The sequence below is a fragment of the Sardina pilchardus genome, chromosome 15 (genome assembly GCF_963854185.1).
Source record: "Sardina pilchardus chromosome 15, fSarPil1.1, whole genome shotgun sequence".
NCBI classification, from domain to species: Eukaryota; Metazoa; Chordata; class Actinopteri; order Clupeiformes; family Clupeidae; genus Sardina; species Sardina pilchardus.
Genome location: NC_085008.1, coordinates 24,178,388 through 24,200,526, shown reverse-complemented (window position 1 = coordinate 24,200,526; position 22,139 = coordinate 24,178,388). Strand labels below are relative to the sequence as shown.

The 22,139-nt window shown below is 45.0% G+C and overlaps 1 protein-coding gene across 5 annotated transcripts in view; it reads right to left on the bottom strand.

Moving 5' to 3' along the window:
- Positions 1 to 22,139, bottom strand: part of st3gal3a (ST3 beta-galactoside alpha-2,3-sialyltransferase 3a) — a 41,964-nt gene that overhangs the window by 4,361 nt on the left and 15,464 nt on the right. For all 5 annotated transcript variants that reach the window (XM_062556782.1, XM_062556783.1, XM_062556786.1 and 2 more), the window contains 6 exons: positions 21,946 to 22,040; positions 15,179 to 15,242; positions 13,990 to 14,085; positions 13,592 to 13,778; positions 3,497 to 3,643; positions 2,145 to 2,291 (listed from right to left, as the gene is read on the bottom strand). In XM_062556782.1, coding sequence (XP_062412766.1) covers positions 2,145 to 2,291; positions 3,497 to 3,643; positions 13,592 to 13,778; positions 13,990 to 14,085; positions 15,179 to 15,242; positions 21,946 to 22,040 — 736 coding nt within the window. The remainder of the gene's footprint in view (positions 1 to 2,144; positions 2,292 to 3,496; positions 3,644 to 13,591; positions 13,779 to 13,989; positions 14,086 to 15,178; positions 15,243 to 21,945; positions 22,041 to 22,139) is intronic.

The window sequence follows — 22,139 nt, the reverse complement described above, 5'->3', positions numbered from 1 at the left end:
TAATTCAGGAGGACGGAGGCTGCAGCCCGAGAGGTGGGCCGCTGTCACGGCGAGCTGAAACACAAGACCAGGGCAGGGTATGTAAGGAGAGAGAGAGAGAGAGAGAGAGAGAGAGAGAGAGAGAGAGAGAGAGAGAGAGAGAGAGAGAGAGAGCGAGGTGTAGGTGGAAGAATGAAGAGAAAGAGAGAGTCTCATAGGGTGAGACGAGTGAGGAGTGAGACAGAGAGAAAAAGAGGGTGAGAGAGGGAGAGAGAGAGAGAGAGAGAGGGTGAAGCGAGGTGTAGGTGGAAGAATGAAGAGAAAGGAACAGACACTGAGAAAGAGTGTCACAGGGTGAGACGAGTGGGAGAGATAGACACAGACACATACAGACAGACAGAGAAAGAGAGAGAGAGAGAAAGAGAGAGAGAGAGAGAGAGAGAGAGAGAGAGAGAGAGAGAGAGAGAGAGAGAGAGAGAGAGAGAAAGAGAGAGACGCACAGGGCGAGGCAGCGAATTGGGAGGGGGGGGTGAGGGGGTTGTGAGCGCGGTGACACTGGGTGCAGAACTGGATCACATGTCATGCTAAGGAAGCGGCTCTCCAGCCCGGCTGTCCCTCGGCCTGAGAGTGATTTACGACCTGTGTATTTAAGCGAAGGATCAGGTGGCCACGCACACTCTTTAGACACACAGACACACACTTCATATCTCCGCGAGCGACACCCCGGCGGCTCCTCAGGGCTCTCGAGCCCGCTCCGTGGCCGTGGCCGGGGGCGAGGCGTTCCCGCTCCTGTGGAGGGGAAAGTCGACGCGTCGCCTTAAAAGAGCACAGGAGAGAGATGGAGTGCTTTCCCAGGGAAAAAGGTCAACATAAACTTCCTCCCCTGCTGGGGTAAACTCTTAAAGCTAAACAGCAGGACGCATTGGGGACCGAGAGAGAGAGAGAGAGAGAGAGAGAGAGAGAGAGACACAGCGCACGCACACACACACACACACACACTCAGCGCGGAATGCTAACACCACGGCTGATGTTTCAGCAGTCTGGAGAGCGAGTGGGCGGAAAGGCGGTTCCCATAAGGGCACTGAAACAAGATGGTGGCCGGGGTCATGTGATTCAGCCGATGATTCATCAGCGTGAGGAGCCGGGATTCCCTGCTGCTCTCAAGCCAACCTGGGCGTTTCGCCGCCGCCATGCGAGCACACTCGGCCCCTCGTCTGAGGACATGTACTGGATATGTTCCAACCTGTTGCTCATTCGGAACTGGACGCCATGAAAACATTTGAAAAAGACGGATTAATTGAACTGTTATGAATGAATGAATGAATGAATGAATATGATTAAATAAATTCAAATGTTGCTGTTGTAAAATACACTGAAGTATAGTATTGTTTTACTTTCCCCTACCCCACCTACATTGTTGCGTTCACTTTCTACAGCGTCTTTCCCTTTTCAAAATCCTTTGTTGCATTCTAGAATAGCACAAGAGCCTTCCATAAGTCCTAATGTAGAGCCCTGCATAGAGACGAAATAGTTCAAATATTTCAGAGAGACGCTCCATTCATATGTACGTATTATTTATGTTATTGTTTAAAGAAAGACAAGCTGAACAGGTTCACTGGCTACACTAGCAAGCACGGAGCCATTCGGTCGTATGACCTAAAGATAATTTTAAACAAATGCTCGACGACTGCTGGAATGGGGTAGCACTAACAATACCACTTGTGTTGCCGCTCATCCTTTATAAGGACACGTCTATACCTTTGTCTCAGCGCTCAGGAACTTGGGCCTGACGCTCACAACACAATCAAGTAAATAAATACCCCCAGAGACAACCAGTGGGGACAGTGTCTCCCACAGACGCCTCGGAGTGGGCCGGGGTCAAACGTTTGTGTACTGTATGGCTGGGCCATCTTGAACAGATCATGACGGCGCTTTGGGTAAATGTCAGCCTAAGGCCTGGACGCGAGGACGAGGATGGTCGGCTGACTTAAACATGACACACTTCTTTCCATTCACGAGGCAGGGCCACGGCACGGCAGTGGGCGCTTTAGTGGGTGGGGGGGGTGGGGGGGGTTGGGGGTGGATGAGAGAGTAACAGACCGTTTGTGTGTGGAGGGGAGGGGGAGGGGGAGGGGGAGGGGGAGGAGACAAATGAAATGGAGTACCTCTTTGATGGCTGACATCTTGACTTTTTCGTAGTAGTGGAGCGGCGCGTGGGGGGTGTTCATGTCGTAGCCGAATCCGGCCACGGCTACCTCATCGCAATTATGAAGGGCCATCGTTATGGCAACGGTCCCCAGGGTAGGAATGTTCTGCAAAGGGAAAAGAGGGGAGGGGAAAAAAAAGAGGAGACACAAGTCATCCACTGAGAGACTAGTTTTTTTTTTTTTTCTCATTATCACATCTCATCTGGCGTAATCCGTTGAAAAAGAAAATTGGATAGGAGACGGAAGAGTAAAGGTCATAAATGAGAGCGGAGAGAGAGAGGTCCGCCTGATCATGAATGAAGTCAGGGAAAAGCACCATGTGGCCCTGCCGCAGCCCTTGTGGAGGCGGGTTATTCCCACTGGCGTGCGCTCACGTCTGCACAGTGAGTCCGGCAGGCTTGCTGATAAAGCCCCGCCAAGCAAGTAGCTACAAATAAGGGCTGAGGCCTGGGGAGAGCGCGGCCCGAGGTGGAGATAGCCCAACACCTTGAGTGATGGACTTATCAGCGGGCTGTGTGGGGATGAGCTTTATCTCCAGAACCGATGTTCTAGCACAGGCGTGCATGCACACACACACATATACTGTACACACACACACACACACACACACACACACACACACACACACACAGGGGCCCTTCTGACAGACACGTGGTGTGTGAGCAGTACAGGCCGTGCAGGTTCCTGCTGAAAGGCTTTATCTGCACAGAGCTCACGGCAGCTCTACTAATCCCCTTCAGCGGCCGCACTGTGTGGCCACCGATAACAGGAAACGCATCACACCTAAAGCCCTCTCTCTACCCAGCACACCCCCCCGCCCTCCTACAAAGCCTGTCTCCATGGTGACCCCAATAACAATTAGAGTGAGCGAAGGGCATCACTGATAATGCATAATAGAACTCTTGGACCTGAAAGTGACTGAGTCACTGCTTGACTCCTAGTGTCGGATTAGGAAGTTCACATCTCCCTGGCTTAGGGGCTGTGACATTGAGCGCTAGAGTCAAAAAATCAGCCTAGACCTTTTGTTATGGGTCAACATCCCAAACACTAATCTGGTGCTTTTTCACCCCCCTGAGCCACACTAAAAGGAGAGAGGTTGAGAAAGCATGAGAAAAGCTGAATTGGGAACCGTTCTCTTCAGTCTCAAAGTGGGCATTGTAAACCCTAAATTATGCTTAAACCCTGGGGCGATACCGAGGTCTAACTGAGGGTTACTGGGGTCAGGTGGAGTATGTGTGGGGTGGGGTGGGGTGGGGTATGTATGGTGAGGGGAACTTTGTGTGGTAGTCCATGGTCACATCTCCACTCACCCCTCGTCCCATCACGCCGTTGTTGAGCGGGAGGCCAATGAACTGGAAGGCTGCCTCCTGGATGAAGTAGGGGTTGAGGATGCGCACCTCGCTGGGTTCTCGAGGCACCGAACGGGCTACGGACTTCCAGAAGCCCTCTGTACCCCTCTGAGAGAGAGAGAGAGAGAGAGAGGGAGAGAGAGAGAGAGAGAAAGAGAGAGCGAAAGGGAGAGAGAACAAGGCAGGAACATTGAGAACAATTACATGTGGAGAACAAAATCCTTGTGAAAACTGATCCAGCCCATCTTTGGAAGCGTGCAAAACCCTCAGGAATCAGGAAGACTGCGCACATCACTCAGCGCGGCCTACGAGCAGCCCATTCTCCACAAGATAGGCTGGAGATGGTGACATGGAGCAGTCACCATGCAGCCACAATGCAGCAGTCACCTGTACAAATAACTCAAAGTGTTGCTTTTGTGATATCCCAAATAAAAGAGGCAAGCAGAGCGCTTTGATCTTGCCTGGCCCGGTGCCAAGGGCGAGCCTGAACATCAACACAACCTTTAATCGAGTGGAGAAGCCATTGTGCTTCCCTGAGCCTTCCCTGACAGGCTGGTCCACTGTACTGTACTGCCTGCACTGGAGCTCTGCACGGCCTACATGCACAGCCCTGCCACGGCCAAATACACACACACACACACACACACACACACACACACACACACAACACAGATTTCTTGGCATGCAGTTCAAAATAATCAGGTGTTAAATCATAACAACCATGCAGCAAATGGGATAACAACTTGCGGGAATTTGGTATAATACTTAACAAGTAGAGCGCAGCTTCGTGAGAGAGGGTGAATGTCTGTCTGCGTGTGTGTGTGAGTGTCTGTGTGTGTGTGTGTGTGGCGCAGCGTGGGGGGTGTACCGCGGGGACGCGTGCCACTAATTCAGGCTCATCTGTCTCCCAGCATGCAGCTGCGCTGGCCAGGCTGGGGGGGGCGGGGGGGTAGCGGTGAGGGGGCCCTCTCGGAGGCAGCTCTGGTAGTTTTACAGCTGGTGCGCGGGCAGCTTTAACAGGCTCTCACTTTATAAAAACACCCGGCGCGGCGGAGGAGAGGCGAGCGAGATGCCAGCGGCTCCGCGGATTCCACAGCTTTTATAGATGGCAAACATACCACAGGTACAAACAGAGCACGTTCCTCCCAGACCTCGTGTGCCAAGAAGTGAAAATGGGCCGCAAACACCATTCGTCTACCGGACGACTCTAGCACTGAGCACTGGCATGTTTAAGGGAAAGGGATGTGCTTAAAAACATCTAAATCATTGACCACATAGGTTCTTGACTTATGACATTTAAAGTGCAGTAGCCCTGAAAGTCGCTTCTCTAAATAACCCTTAAAGGGGGAAGGTTTACACACAGAAATACTTTAGATGATTGCAGTTGTGATGGGACAACTGTCGGAAGTGGCCAAATAAACTCTTAAGTGTCTCTGCAATTCCTCCTCAGGAATATTAACCATCCCATTACTTTACTTATCTTACTTATCATAAATGTATCAAACTGCCTTAGACGTGTGAATAAATACATACACTTGACACGGGAGTCAGTAGTTCAGTTGGTAAATTCGAACGAGTTTGTGCGCTCCTGGGACCGCGGAAACCTTTCAGCGTGATTAAGAGCGTTCTGGAGGTAGATGAAAGGCTCCCCGGAGGAACGGCAGACACCAGTGAAAATTTATCTTGACTCTAGTTCCTTCCGTAAATGTGCCAGCACACTCTCAAGACAGGCACGCCAAGCCCTGAACCGCGAAACAAACAAAAACGACTGCCGGCACGAACCTTCTCCGGCCTTTCGAAGCTCAAGCTTCATTTCCCTTTCTCTAAGAGTAAGAGGATCGCAAATTAAGAGAGGTAGCGGAACTTCTGGTAAACAAGCAATTTTCACACAACGAGCTTAGCCTGTGGTTTTCTGGTAATGACCAAGTGACAAAGCGCAAGTAAATAACGGCTATCAAAACCACGTGCTGAAATGAAACCCATACGTGCTGCCAGGTTTTGACATGTGGCTACCATTCCACTTTCCTGATGGGCACCATTGACGATAACATAATTAGATCAGCTAACCCCCATGCGTAAATTGCAGGACTGTCTTGGGACGGGGAGGGATGGAGAGGAGGAGGTGAAGGTCCTTGTGGAAATAACCTGGAGCCGTGGTACAACGGCCTTAAAACGCAGCAAGAAAAAAAGAAAAAAAAAGAAGGGCACGTCACCACGCATGGAAAAAGTGACGCGTGCTGGTTGTAGTGCAATGAAAGCAATACCCCCGCCGCCGAGGCAAGAGGGAAGAGAGGCCAGGGGTGTTTTTTTTTTTTAAAAGCCGCTGAAAAACAAGAAGAGCAAACAAAGCCACGCAGAAAAGGAAGACCCTGTATCAATATACCTGGGGCCATTAAAGTAATGAGGAGTGGCCACCGGCGCATTCCTGCCAGCTTTGTCGCAGTAGTTACCGGGATACATGTGACTAAGCCTCACTGAATGCTCCCGCAGGCAAAACATAGTAAACTGAGGCACCCAACCCACACACAGACACACACACACACACATACACACACACACACACACACACACTAACGCTGTGCTTGAGCACGAGTTAAGTCCTTTGCCATTTAGTAATGGCTCACTGCGACGGAGGGTAATAGGCCCCGGATGTTGTTGTGCTCCCTGAGCTCAGTGGGTCACTCCACACCGCAGCCCTGCAAGGCCGGCAGAGGACGACGAGAAACACACGGGCTCACAATGACCATAGTCAACTCAAAAGATCGCCACAAGCCTCGTCTCAAAGAAGAGACGTCGTTCATTTTTGGACTGTCCAGTAGTTTAACCAAGTTGAAAAGGATTCTTAACATCTGACACATTTTTTTGTAATGCAGGGGGGCCGGCCCCTCTAGGGGAACCACACAACAACGTCGTCCCCGATGTCTAAGACTTTCCCCTCCTAGGAGCGGGACATGAGAGTAATTTGCGCCGGGCCCAGGACAATGCTATCACTCAATCTCTGGCCCCTGGAGGTGAAAGCCGTGGCGGACCCATTATCTTTGCACCATCAGTCTCCAGCGGGCTGACACACTCGCTCATTCATACCCGCTGACAATCGTCACAGTTTGTGGTGTCTCATGAAGGGTGACCTCTGGCTTTGGTGCCCTCCGTCTCGCTATCCTCCTTCCTCCTCTCTCTTTCTCTGTCCTCCTTTCTCTATCCCTCCTCTGAACTTTAGGCTCTGTGCCACCAGCCAGAGGGTGCAGACTGGGTAGGTTTGTCGTGTAGGAAGATGGTATGTGTATGACCAGTCTTCATCACAGGGCTATAGTCCACACAGAATCGACCCATGCAGTTGATCGACCTCAGCCGACTCCAGAAAAGGCCCATGGTCAAAGTTTACAGTGACAGAGGAAACCTTGAATTATGTTAAAGGTTAGAGGGTTCATGGGAAAGAAACTGTGGCAGGTCTAATGTACTCTTGAACCCAAAGAACACAGTATTCCTTCAGTGTCATCATTGTGTGATAAATACAGCTCGCGATAAGTGCCCGTGTCCATACACAACAGGTCGGCCAGGCCCACAACAGAAGAAAATTGACCGCTGGCTTAGGAGCATCATGACTCCCCACAGTCTTCCTGTCTCCGCGGTCTTTGTACCTGCGTGGCTGTCGCCGTTTGAAAAGTGAGCTAGCAAGGCGGACCACCCTTGGTCTGCTGATCCAGTTGACAGGCCAGGTGATCCCAGGTTTCCCTTACACGGCGAGTGTCTGCGGTGTAACCCCATAGCCCTTTCAGGCTGCCAACGGTCACCGAAGCGCATCAGATTCCGTCCTCTGTCGAGCTGTACCGTGCCGTTGCGTGGCGTGGCTCAACCCCCCCCCCCCCCCCCCCACCACCACCACCACCACCACCACCACCTCTCTGCTCTGGGGTTCACGGCGACTGGCCTGAAGCGTGGGATGTACATCCCGTTAAACAAACAATGGAAAGAACACAACAATCTTCCACGCCATGCGCGTGTTTATGGCCACCTGTTTATGCTTGCTTTGCTGTGCCAAGTCTGTTTGAAGAACGGTTCTCTTTTTTCCCTCTCTTTTTCTTGTTTGTGGGAGGAGAGGGAAAAGAGGTCTTGCTGAAACCAGCCAGGCCTGTGTTCTACTCTGGCTGACGTGCACAGAGGCACGATGTGATGGCATTATAGAGACAAAGGCCCACAGGGAAAATAATTATTTTCAAGGATGCATGTGAAAGAAAGCAAACAATTAAATATTAAATACCACCAATGTTTCAGATCTGCTAAGAGCATTCTGCTACCTAGTATGGTAGTAGAAATTCTTCCTGCTTTGTTTGTGTGACATTCTTGCTTCGAAATGAAACCTGAGAAGATTTAGGAAGCTCTTCAAAGAAATCAAAGGGGATTAATATGCGAGCAAAGTAAAGAGTGAGGGGTTTGAAAGATGAGGCTGTATGTTTGGTTTCTATAAACTGTACGCGTTTGATGAGAGAAAGTTGATAAACAGCAATTGCATACACTTTGACTTGTGCTAGAGTAAAATAATATTGGGCTGTGTGAGAGATACATATAAATGATGGACCTAAGGTTTCATTTGTTCCTCTGAGTTCCTCTCAAACTCTTTCAACAAACAAGGAATATTGCCCTTTAAGTCATCAACCTTACATGGTATTAAAACCTACCTGACAAAATAAACCAATTTATTGGGACTAATTTCGTGGGAGGAGTGTAGCTACATCAGTATGGCAACAAATTGCTAGTTCAGTTGTGTGGCAGGGCATGGAAGATCAAAAGGTGGAACAAAACCCTAAAAAAACTAATTCAGCTCAAATTAAGCTCTTACTGCAAAGTAGCCTTGCCAAAAAGTATTTGGTCTTATCAATACAATGGACATGTGCCTTGTGGCAGTGAGAGGCTAATAGTTCAGGCACCAAGCGATAAAACCACCAAAATACTGAATCAAGAAAGCTCTTTAGGACGTTTTGTAGAAGTTTTGTAAGTTTTGTAAGTTAGACGAGGTACACATAGATACTCTTGGTCGACCCTTTTTAATATTTATCCAGCCTCTAAAGGACAGTAAGTCCACTTACGAAAACACGACTAGGGCTTCTCTCAGGGTGCTGAAGCCTACTGGTATACCTGTGTACAATTCAGCTACAACATATCTCACATATCTTTTAAATGTAAAATAAATAAATAATGATAATCAAATAAAGAAAGTGGGAATAATTTTCCAGTAACACAGCTATGATTTAGTTAACATTGATCATTTCTTTTGCAATTTTGCACCTGAAGTACAAAACAGTACACAAAGAAAAAACAGAGGGGGCGCTGCTGCTTACAGGATATCAGTAGCGCAATTTCATTTTCATAACAGGAACAAAAACTGCTTACTAACAGAGGCTCAAGCGACCCACACACCGCAAAGGCTCTACCACACAAATAAAGCCACTGAGCACGTCCAAATAGCTATTTTAAACTCCCACTGCAGGGAAACTTCTCACATCACAAAATAGCTAGCCAGCACTACTACCAACTAACACTTACTTTGTATTCAAACCAATGCTACAGTGGCACTCCAGGGAAACTCCGGTCTAACAACAAAGTCGGGTCTATTTTTGGATGATAACGAGTATACATTTTCATCTGTGCATGTCTGTCCTAGTTGATTATTGAATTCTCCTCTTCTTGTGTCCATTGACAGTAGCTTGTACCACAGTTGGTATTCGACTTGTATGGACTTTCTCCACATAAAAAATCCTGAAAGAGCAATGACGGTACAACAATTGTATATAGTTATATCTATCTATATACAAGCAAAGCAAATATCTTCCTCTCCATACTAGCATACATGCTTAATTGTGTTTTTGAGCCTAGTTAATAGCTTAAAAACGGTTTCATTTGATGTAGCGAAGTTGCCTACAAAGGCTATGCTATATGATATTCAGTTGTAAAAGAACATTCAAAACTGAGGTGGTTTGGGTCCCGGATGAAACTTTACATTCTTTATCATCCACAAACAGACTAGATTATTGTTAGACCCGAGTTTCCCCTTTAATTCAAGCTGACACTTGAATGAAAACAGACAGTGTTTTGGTTTGCCCACTCTAGGCCTCTGTACAAAACATGATGAGCTCCATGGAAGAAGATCCATCCCAAGTGTAAATACGAAGAGCTCAATCTAACAAAAACACAATGAATCCTAGTTGCAGGTGATTATACACAAATCTAAACAATTACTATAAATATGATATTCAATTTCTGCTAGTAGATCCCCCTGCACACCTTGCAAGATGGGTCATAAGTTTAACTGATAAACGTATTCAAATGTTAAAGACAGTTGAAAAGAAGGCTATGCAGCAGTTGATTGACATCTGATTGTTAATTGAAGTTAAAAGGAAATCGTAAGCTGTTCAGATAGTTTAAGAAAATCTATGCCACAGCATGCAAAACAAAAACGAAAAAAGTAGGCAAATCTTCATAGATTTAATGATACAGTGCCTATAGAAAGTCATCAGACCCTTTTGAAATAGTTACTTTTTTTGTCTTACAGCCTGAAATCAAAACCCATTTTAAAAAAAATCTTTTCCAGTTTTATTAACAAATTTAGCTGTACAACATCAAAATAATGGAAAAAAAAGTAAACAGTTCTGAAAATTAATAAAAAATGAAAAACTAGAATAACAGGGTTGGAAAAGTCATCATACCCCTGACTTAATACTTTGTAAAGCTTCCTTTTGCTTTCATTACAGCCATCAATCTGTTTGGATATGTCTCTATTATAGCTTTGCACACCTAGATAGGGGAACAATTTTCCGTACAGAAATGTTAAAATTTAGTCAAATTCTGTAGGGAATGGCGATGGACGGCTCTCTTCAAGTCAATCCACTATTTTCTATAGTATTTAAGTCAGGGCTCTGACTTTGCCACTCAAGGATATTCACCATCCTATCCTAAAGCCACTGCTTTGTTCTTTTGGCAGTATGTTTAGGATTATTGTCGTGTTGGAAGGCGAATGACCTCCCCATCCTCAGCTGTCTAGGAGAGGGACGCAGGTTTTCCTTAAGAATGTGGGTGTACTTGGCAGCATCCATTTTCCCTTCTATCCTGACCAATTGCCCAGTTCCCGCTGAAAAGAAACATCCCCACAACATAATGTTGCCCCCACCATGCTTCACACTAGGTATGGTGTGTTTTGGGTGGTGTACTGTGTTGGTTTTCGCCAAACATTGCACTTGGAGTTCAGTGCAAAAACACATCTGGAATATTCTGCTACCATGCGGAAAAAGCTTATATGGTCAGATGAGACTAAGATCGAACTTTTTGGAGACTAAGATTGAAGTTTTTGGACTGAGCTCCAGGCGCTAACCAAACACAGTATACACACCCAAACACACCCAAAACACACCATACCTACTTTGAAGCATGGTGGGGGCAACATTATGTTTTGGGGATGTTTCTCTTCAGCGGGGACTGGGCAATTGGTCAGGATAGAAGGGAAAATGGATGCTGCCAAGTACACCAAAATTCTTGAGGAAAACCTGCGTCCCTCTCCTAAACAGCTGAGGATGGGGAGGTCATTCGCCTTCCAACACGACAAAAATCCTAAACATACTGCCAAAAGAACAAAGCAGTGGCTTAAGGATAGGATGGTGAATATCCTTGAGTGGCAAAGTCAGAGCCCTGACTTAAATCCTATAGAAAATATGTGGATTGACTTGAAGAGAGCAGTCCATCGCCATTCCCTACAGAATTTGACTAAATTTTAAAATTTCTGTACGGAAAATTGGGCAAATATTCCCCTATCTAGGTGTGCAAAGCTATAATAGAGACATATCCAAACAGATTGATGGCTGTAATGAAAGCAAAAGGAAGCTTTACAAAGTATTAAGTCAGGGGTATGATGACTTTTCCAACCCTGTTATTCTAGTTTTTCATTTCTTATTAATTTTCAGAACTGTTTACTTTTTTTTCATTATTTTGATGTTGTACAGCTACATTTGTAAATAAAACTGGAAAAGATTTTTTTTTTAAATGGGTTTTGATTTCAGGCTGTACGACAAAAAAAGTAACTATTTCAAAAGGGTATGATAACTTTCTATAGGCACTGTATATGCCATAAAGTCTTCTGTAAATATTTTCACTGTCAAAGCACATTGGCCTCACACACACACACACACACACACACACACACACACACACACACACACACACACACACACACACACACACACACACACACACACACACACACACACACACACACACACACACACACACACACACACACACACACACACACACACACACACACGCACACACACGCACACACACGCCATGTTCTATTGCTGTCGTGTTGGTAGAAACTGGGATTCCAACACTGATGCTAACACTCTCTTATTTATGAGTCATAAACTCACTGCACTAACCCATCCAGTCCCCTCTCTACACACAAGCAGGAGGTCCATCTCTAACCAAAACACTGTTTTACGGCCACGGTTCCTAAATCCCGCAGGGAGCAAACAGTGGGTTTTAGTGGGGAAGCAGGATGCACGGCTCTCTCTTGCCCGCCCCTAATGGGTCTTTCCTTCGGCTGCAAGAATCCTAATGGACTAATGGAGGTAGTGTGCAGCTCCAGTCTTTGCCATGGGCGAAAGACTGTGCATCTCCACAGAAGTGTGGGGTGCCTGGGATGAAGCTTTGGCTTGTCATTTTTTATGAGCGTGGCAAAGGCAAACAAATAAACATTAAAAGGACCATCTGCCTGCATCTGATCTTAGCAGCCTCTAGAGAGCGTGCGACTGTGAGCAGTAGCTATTTTGATAGGCTGAGATGTGAATTTTTATCTGGTAAAACTGGGCAGTCTATTTCCTGCATGTACTCTACTCGTCGTGTAAAAGGAGTCGACTACGGAACAGGATGACTGTCAACAGTTCAGCGTACAGAGAAGGGGCACAGAGAGATAGTGAGAGAGAGGAAGCACTGCTTTGATAACCCTGTTCCATCCTGAGCGCTTCTCAAAAAGATGACCTAACAAAACTCTGCGAATGCCAGGGTAGTGAGTGGCCCCTCCTCCAGTCTAACGGACAAACAAGTGTCTACTAAGTTACAACACTGCATCCCTGATAACAGATGAACATCCTTGGAGTAAGCAATGATGGCTACATTTGCCATGGGAGAGACAAAGAGTCTTGAATACAGAGACTTGAGGCCAGATGTGAATCGCTGAGAGGCTGCTTTCTTTACCGGGGGCTCACACTGAAATAGAGAAGGAGCCAATTCACCGAATGGCCACTCTCTACCCTTGGAGGAGATAAGGAGTCTATTCACTGTCACAGACCTGCCAATTAAGCAGATCATTAAGTGGCTGTCACTCACCTGGGGGGAAATGGTACACTAGGCATCAGACAAAGGCAGCTGCCTCGTGGGAGCCATTCGACCAGGTCCCCCCTTCTCCTTTGAGAGCAGCAGCCATGAAGCCTCCCTGACAATCCACTGAATAGATGTGTTTTACTGAGGCGGTGGAATGTCAGCAAACATTGCTGGGTAAGGCATGTTTCGGGGAGCAGGACTATGCCAGTCTCAGCGGAGTGTAAACAAGATGTTCGCATTCAAAAGCCCAGTTGCCTAAGATAGCCTCCAGACAGCTTTGCTACTCTCCACTGCGGTGTGACGAATGGCTGATTGCTTTATCACTAACCTGCTGGCACTTGTCCCGCCACGCATATTGGAAGCATAAACGCCCCCCCGCCCCCCACCCCCCAAAAAAAGAACATGAATAATATTTTTCTTTAGAAAACCCCTCAAGAAGCCAGACAGGGTCTGTCATTACACAACAAATGGTTCACAGAAGTGGGTAAACTGTTTTGAACACAAGCGGTTGAGTTCAAGGAATTTGGAGTTAAACAAATGTGCGCGTTGTAGTGAGCTCCCAAATTCAAATTCATTTGGCAGACTTGACAAAACCGATCTCGCTTTCAACACTTACATTCCACACTTTGCTTACAAACAATGCCATAGTCTACCTGCACACCACTGCCCCCTACTGAGAGTTTGCCTTACCAGCCTCTCCTTGAAGACCATGTGTCGGAGCCACTTAAAGTCCAGGGGCTTGAAGGCAGAGAAGACGAAGATGGAGTCCTTCTCGTAGTGCTCCGGTTTCTGGATGGCTCCCTCGGGATAGGTGATGCGCATGGTGGTCTTGTAGCCCACGTCTTTTTCGTAGCCACTCACCGGGGCCTCATTCAGCCTGCAGCAATGAACCATCAGCATGAGAACACTCCGCACACACATGCATCTTCTACCACAGACTGGTGCACGTGTGTGTGTGAGAGAGAGTGTGTGTGTGTGTGTGTGTGTGTGTGTGGAAAAACCATAAGGCAAGACTGAGAGTGATGAGTGGGTTTTGAGGGCAGACCAGAAACATCATTAAGTCACAACAGCACCATTGTTTTACTGACCTGATGACGACATCGTACTCGTCTATCACAGAGCCCAGCGACTTGTTGGAGAGGATTCCACCATTTCCGATGATGATGCACTTTGTACAACTCAAACTAGAAACAACACAAGCACATTAGGAACACCCAAACCTCAAGATTTTCTTTTTTCTTGCCAAAGCTTAGTGAAGTACCACCCCCCTCCCCCCCACCCCCACCCCTCTCAAACTGTTTCGCATCAACCAGAGCACTACCTACTTGGTCCGCAGTGCTAGGCCGAGGTTTGAGAGTGAGTGACATCTCTACCAGGGCAATGAGGATGCGTGTTTACAAAGAGGAAAAGTTCACTTGTGGATTTCCCACATTAATCACGGGAGAGCCTGACAAGGCCTGATAGGAGCAGACTGTGAGCTGCTGGGGTTGTGGGTTGACTGGAAGGTCACTAAATGGCTGGAGGTCAAACAAATGAGAGAGAGAAACTAAATGCTCATGAACAATGGGCAGATTGGATCAGCGCTGATTTATAAGGTTTCTGTGACCCCAGTAATGACCTCAAAGAATGCCCAGTAGATGAAAGGGTAAGTTAAGGGGGCTGAAGGAGTCGGTGCCGAAACGTGAACATTTACCAGAGAACAATAACTGCACATAAGAACCTCTCTAGGTGTTTCCAAAATGTATTGGCATGCACAGAAGGGGCCATATGAGAACACTTTGTGTCTTTTACAATAGTCTATCCCACCAAATTCGAGTGAGAGTGAAACTACAAACTCAACATGCCTTGTTACAATCAGGGCAACACAATTCTTAGTAAGTGTAGTGAGAAAAAAAAAATGCTCTTCAGAAAGCCAACACGCCATGAATTTTTTCCACTCGTCAGAGGTTAAAACTTAAATGTAGGGACCTCATCCAAGATGTAAATGTATCCATTGATTACTTGTTATTATTTTAGAGGGAGCTGCAGAGTGGGAGGGGCATTCATCAGTGCTGAACTATTGCCCAGTAAGTCTGATTATTTTCTTAATTACGGCAGTCGATGCATCAGCTCTGCAGTACGGTTGTGCGAGTGAGGCAGGATTCCCGGGGGGCCTCCATGTGAGCCAGCCACATACAAGCCTCCATTCCCCATTACAGGATCCTGCACACTCCCACTTATCTCTGTGTGGGCCTATGAGAGGGTGATGAGTGAATCAGTCAAACATGGCTCTCATACCTGTCCAGCTCCGAGCCCAGCCCGTAGTTCTGAGTTGCTGATAAAATAACATCTATGATCCTTTCTGCAATCAGAGATAGGGAGAGAGAGAGAAGAGGGAGAGAGAAGAAAGTGTGAGAGAGAAAGAGAAAAAGAAAGAGAGAGGAAGAAGAGGGGTGGGGAGAAAAACAAGGGAGATCATGTAAACTCGAGACAAAGGGAGAACCAAAAACCTACTGACCACGCCGTCAGCGTGACACCTCACCTCTACAGACACTTTTCTACAGCACGGCGCTCTGATTCTGTGTGATAAATGTAGCAGGGCCTCAAAGCCAGAGGCTGGGTGGGCTGCCTGGCTCTGTGAACCCTGCCTCATGTTATACAATCATTTGGAGTGGGCAGGCAGCCTGTTGAGAGTGGGCCTCAGAAGCATGCTCTGTGAGGAGGATGTATACAGTCTGAGATACTAGGGAGTGGAAGGCGACAATGAGAAATGCCGGTTGAAGTAACGGTATTTTTAAACAAGCACATTCTTCGGATGACGAGGTAGTTTGCTGGCCCTCTGGAAAGCCAGGTTACATCATGAGTTAGGAACACCAAGCGTTCTTCCATGAGGGTCATCTTTTTCATCCCCCCCCCCCCCCCCCCCCCCATTCCCCCATTCCCCCCCACTCTCTCTCGTGTTCTCACGAATTAGTCCTTGTGTGTTTACAACTCTCCTCCTGAACTATTTTTAGTAGGATATTACAGATACATACACATTCCTCTGGGAACCCTTATGTTTGCTGGAGCAAGAGAGGAAGCAAAGCTTTAAGAGCAGTTGCCTACTGAAGGGTGAAACGGGAAGAGATGGTCTATAATGACACACACGATGCTAACACATCATTCTATATTAGCATTATACTATACTTGATACATGGTAATGATTATACACTTTTTAGTAAGATTTTATTGCAGATTCAGATTGATTTATTTAGTCGCATACACAGTTATACAGTAACAGTCATTTCACTACAGCAGGTAGTGAGATGTAAACCTGGTTAGCTCCATGACTGTGTAAAATAAAAAAAGAATATAAATAAGACATAAAGACATAAACAATTAAAAGCAATAGTTAATAATGATTAAATTAAATAATAAAAAAACACTAGTCCATTCAGTGCTTGGGACAACAGGCATGAATGCTCATATATAAGACACTGGTTAAGTCTACAGTACATCTAATTAAGACAGACTGCTTTTCCCCTCCACTCCATACTTGAAATCAAAGCCTGTGGCGTGAGTGTACATCTCTGTGTTTACAAAGACTAATCCACAGTATCTATTTTAAATTAGAGGTAATGCAGAAAAACAAGTCGGCCGCCGTGACACAGTTTGGTTTACGCCACCAGACACATCTGGTCCACGCCTATTACCAATGATGGAACGAAAACAAGGGAGTTGGGAAAGGATGGAACAACACCAACGCAAACTATTGCCATGACATTATGGACTAATTAGTTAGCACAAACAGGCACTCTAATCAATGTGGAAGGGAAGTGAAAATAATTGGTATCTCCACTGAGCCAAACCACAGAGGAAGACATAAGAAGAGGGGCGAAACGGGCAGCCATCAGTCAGTCGGAGACATTAATCTACACATGTACACCTAAATACGGAGACAGAAGGGGAATGACAGGAAACTTACAAAATTGACTCACTGACTACTCAATGGGTAATTGCAATGACTTACAGGCAGCCTCTTGCTTCATGTGACTTTTAGGAAGCTGGTTTATTTTTTGAGGGAAATAAAACAGCACATTTAGCATTTATAGTACATTCTTCAGTGAGCAAACAGAGAGTGATATGTTTGGGGTGGAGGGTGGCTCACAATCAGCAATGAAATCCATCATCCAAATCCATCATCATCCATTTCAGTCACTTTTGAAATTAAATTTGAATCACATCACAAAGCCACGACAATCACACGGTGCTCTTCAATATTATAATCCTTTCAAGGAATTACACAGGGTGTCAGAATTAGATCATTTAAAAAAAAAAAAAAAAAACCCACAAAAAAACCCTGTCCCATCGCTATCTTCTAGGAATCAGTCAGGCATCTGAGAAGCCAAACAAGAGAGCTCATCTCCCGCAACTGCCCTAAAAGGCCACAAAAAACATCTCATGACAATGGCAATTAGCCTGTAGCATTAGCATTATTATGTGTGTACAAGGCTTGGAAATACCTCACTGATTAGCACGGAGACAAATGACAAGGCGGTGGAGACTTTAAGAGCCCGGCGAGATACATTCTTTTAATGGGCTCCATAAACATTTCACCCAAGTACTCCCATGAGTTTTCAAACAAAACAATTCCTTTGATATGGACCTCTGGTGTGTGAGCATCAGCTCGGCTTCCTCGGGCCGAGGAGCCGGGGGCCTAATCATTACATGATGTGAATGCCGACTGGTGCCTTGGTCAACAGACTCGCCACTTCTGCACAGTGTTCAAGGGGCCCGAGACAAAAGACAGCAGACAGGTCTCTAGAGGAAGCATGCAAAATACCCTTGCTATGATGCTTGGCAAAAGCCCACAGGAATTAGGCATTAGTCCTTTAGGTGGTGCATGTATCCATGTTCCCCAAATTGCACAGTGGCCAGTAACTGACCTCATATCATAACAAATAACTATCCAGAAACTACTGTCTGCGCATGATTAGGGCCAAAGGTTTCTATTTTGATTGGTCTGTTCTAAAACGACAGTTGCTTTAACTATGGTTTATACTGTGCAAAAGGTCAGCTAAATGCTGTCTACTGCCAAAAATGATTAAATTCTTTAAAAGGCAGTGCATCTAGATGGGACACAGCTCTTTTTTAAAGTTTAGTCCAGCCAGCAAATTGCCACTTTTATCATACATTCTGAACATGTTTTTCTGCAAGACAATGGGATCCATTAGCTTTTAAGATATTATTAATAAAAAAATGTTTAAGCATATTTTTGGGGCTTTTTGCCTTGATTTGGAAAGAATTAGTGACAGTGAAGTCTGACAGGAAGTAAGTGGGAGAGAAAGATGGGGAGGGATCAGGAAATGGGTGCAGGTCGGATTCGAACCTCTGTCCCGATGGACAACTGGATCTGAACATACTGTAGTATGGACACTATAGTCAGTTGTGCCACAGGCCTTTCAGGATATTATTCAATTCTAAAATAATTACTGTATGGTTGCTTTATTTATATCAATTTGTGCAATATCCAGTGTTTCTTTGACATGTCTGGGTTTCAAGGACTTGTTTTGGGTTGTTTTGCTGGTTATCACAGGAACGCTATGTATGATGCCATCCCATCTTTTGAGTCAGTTAGTCTTGCTATCTCTAGAAGTACAGGCTTCTTGAGTCTGTGTGCTGAGGGATGTGGTCTTAAAAGAAATGCCTGTGACGATCAATCAAACTTTGAGGATATTTAATTGTGTAACATATTGGAAGGCCTAAACATGAATAACACCTGAAAGGTAAGGCTCTTTACATTCCTGATGTAAAAAAAATGACACCCAGATCAGAATAACACTAAGCAAGGGAGGTTGGTAGTTTAACTGATCATTTCTTACGATGTTCAAAAAAAGGTACTGTTTTGGGGTCGGAAGTGGGAGAGGAGGGTCTCGTGGTCTTTATGGTTTGGCTAAGCACACATGGTTGGAGGTGGCTAGGTTAACCCAATCATGGTGCAAAGTAGGTTAGTGCTGGTGCAACTCAGACACCACTAAAGCAATATGAGAGTTCAGTTGGGGAGGAGGAAGTGGTCTTGTGGATTTGACACAACCTGGGTGGTTACGGATATGACTCATAACAAGAGTGTGAGGTGAAATGAAAGGGCGATGCCAGAAAACGAATTTTGTTGTAGAGCACATTGTGGATAGTGACTTAACAAAAGAAGAATGATTGGGATAACATAGTTATGAATAGGAATGAAAATATTCAAAACCTATGGTGTCTCTATTTGTGTGTGCCTTCCCTATCTTTGTGCTTGTTTCTGCTTCTTGTGTTGATTACCAGTAGAACAATGTGTATGCTCTCTCACCACTACCTAAAGTCATTCTTGTTATCTGTAAGTACACTGACTTTTGTTTTCCTTGAACTGAGACCATCATGTGGATGTGATTTATCATAATGAGGGACTGTGAACAGATTACTTTTGAAACAGCATGACTCGACTCAAACATATAGGCTTATTCAATTATGCCCAATTCTCGTGGCTGTTGAAATCCAGCCTGGTTAAAATCCACCACATAATGACTCTTACAAGTTGTCAAAGAAATTCAACACACTGATCCACTCAATGCATCACAAAGGTCAGCTGACAGTTTTGATCATGCCAACAATCAACAGTTGGAGATGGTATGTTCCGACATATTAGATACATTTCAAAATGACAAAATGGTGTGTGTGTGTGTGTGTGTGTGTGTGTGTGTGTGTGTGTGTGTATGTATGCGTGCTTTTGTGTGTACGTACCAAGGACATCAAAGCAGACAAGATACTATGCTTACAGAGACAAAACAGGTGCTATGTTTTCATGAGCAAACTAAGGAATGCTCTGTTCTGGTGGGTATGAGAAGTGAGTTTTCACAATATTCTAAGCAAGATACCATTTACCAGGACACAGGACAGTTCCAAAAAGCTATCAGCCAATACCGGCGATAAATCATTGGTCAGCCTTCAGAAGATAAGACTGGATCACATCATTGTATGTGTCTGTCTGCCATGACATATTTTTCTTATAATGGTTCAAAGTGCAAAGTGTGCTTTGGCAAACTCCACAAACTGGCTTTGGTGGGCTTCCATCCCAAGAACTGAACAAACTGAACTGGGAAGATGGGTCAGACATTCACAGCCAGAATCAACCAACGAGAATTAGCAAGTGACACTGGTTGCCTTCATTAAATCCTCTATGGCTGGTGTGACTAAAAAGACAATGGGATTAGGTCTAACTATGAACTACTAGGCCAACTGAGGTTCTGGTATGCAGCCCACAGCTGTTACATGTGGACAATTACAGACGAAAATGAATAGTTTTGCACCATCACAGGCCAAAAGGCATCTTCTCACTGAGCAGCGCCCAGTGCAGTCAGCCAACTGACCACAGTTTGAGACATTAAGAATGGTCAGAAAGAGAGAAATAATAAACACTGATTATATACTACTGCGATTTCTACAAGCAGTGCATTAACAAGACTGTAAAGGCATCCAAACTCAGTGCACATAGCTTGGACTAGGTGACTTATTTTTGGCAGAGGACATGACATCTTTATTTGTCTCATTAAAGTTAGTTTGGAATATATGTCTTATATTTCTAATCAGAAAGGAGGTTTTGGAACTTTTCATTATCATCTAGAAGGAGTCGAGCAATCAACCCCCCTATAAAAACGTCAAATCTAAGTCTTAAAGATCTACACACACATAGCACCTCTTCAAATTCCGTTAGTAACTAGGTCACCCTGACATGAGCACTGCCCAACATTGAACAGCTCATCACTCACCAATCTTATAAAGACCTCATGGCACGTATCACAGGGAAGAATTTCTGCCAGTTTCCTCCATAAACTTGCCTTTTCTCTACTCAATGCCTGTAGGAGTGTCTGTCTGTAGGCCTTCAAGAATGATAAGTGATGGCTATTTGTGCTTTATGGTAGAGGTGTATTCTTTTTAAGAGCCATTCACTTGTACTGAATGTAACTAAACCCTTACTTATCTATCAGTCTGTCATGTACAATTATTCTGCAACCCAATCCAGCAGAAATTCTACAGTCTGTACATTTGTGAATACAGATAGGGCTGTTTGTTTGGATAGGTGTTGTGGCCACTTGGATAATGGCAATCAAATTTGATTTTTTCCCCCAAACCTAATGTCCTCTGATTTCAAGATGGTGGTTAAGTGAAACTAGTGATTCCACTTTGGATTCACGAGGAATGAACATATTTTGGCCCATTAATCAAACATGCATAGATCTAGCTTTAATTCAAAGCCAAACGTCAAATCAAATACTCAAGAAGTACCTGACCACATCTACATTACATACAATTGTGCTTGTGGCACGATTTTATTTCAGTTAGCCTTATAGCTGGTTTGATTTGCGTTGAGAGATGATTCACTAGGTATGGTGAAGGGTATGTGATAAAAGTGGGGTTATTTGAATTCTCTATGGGGTTATTTGAATTCTCTATGGAAATTTAACACAGGGGTGTGTATATACCTGTATATACATATTTATTTACGATACATTTTTCATTCACAAAGAAAGTTGGTGTCCTTAAAGGTTGGATTTTCCCTCTTATTTTTACTTTATTTTTCATTATTAAGATCAGTTTCCAAAAGATAACATTTTATTCCTCTATTTAGTCAACTTTAGCATGGGTTCATTATGAGCACAACTGTATACCACCAGAGAGAAAGACCTCCCTCCAAGTGTTTGCCTCTCACACATTTTTTCTGCTGGACTAGCATGGCCTGCTGACTGAGTGGGTGACTTGAGAGCTGGCTTGCCAAGGTGCCGCATGAAGGAACTCTGATGCTCCTGATAAGACCAGCGTTCCAACTCATGGTCCCAACACATCCAGTTCTCTTGGGTTTGGAGCCCCGTTTTAAGGCATTTTCCCTACACCCTGTGCCCAGCTGGTAAATGACCAGCAATTTGACAGTCTTTACAAAGAAAGCACTGTAAAACTACAAACTCAAAGCACATCCAAAACATCTGGACAGCTGGCATACAACAGCAGATCAAGAAGAAAAAAAAAACAGGTTTTTGTTTTCACCATACCTTGGGTTTTTATTCCGAAAGGAGGTAAATAACTGCTGATTTTTGTCAGGCGTTTAAAATTTGGATCCAGAAACATGGGAGCGGGTTTTGTAAACCTGGAGAGAGGGAAGAAAGAGAGAGAAAGTGAAAACAGGTTCAAACAAGCTAAATCAAGAGAATCCTTTGGGCCATAAATAATAACAAAAAAAAAAAAA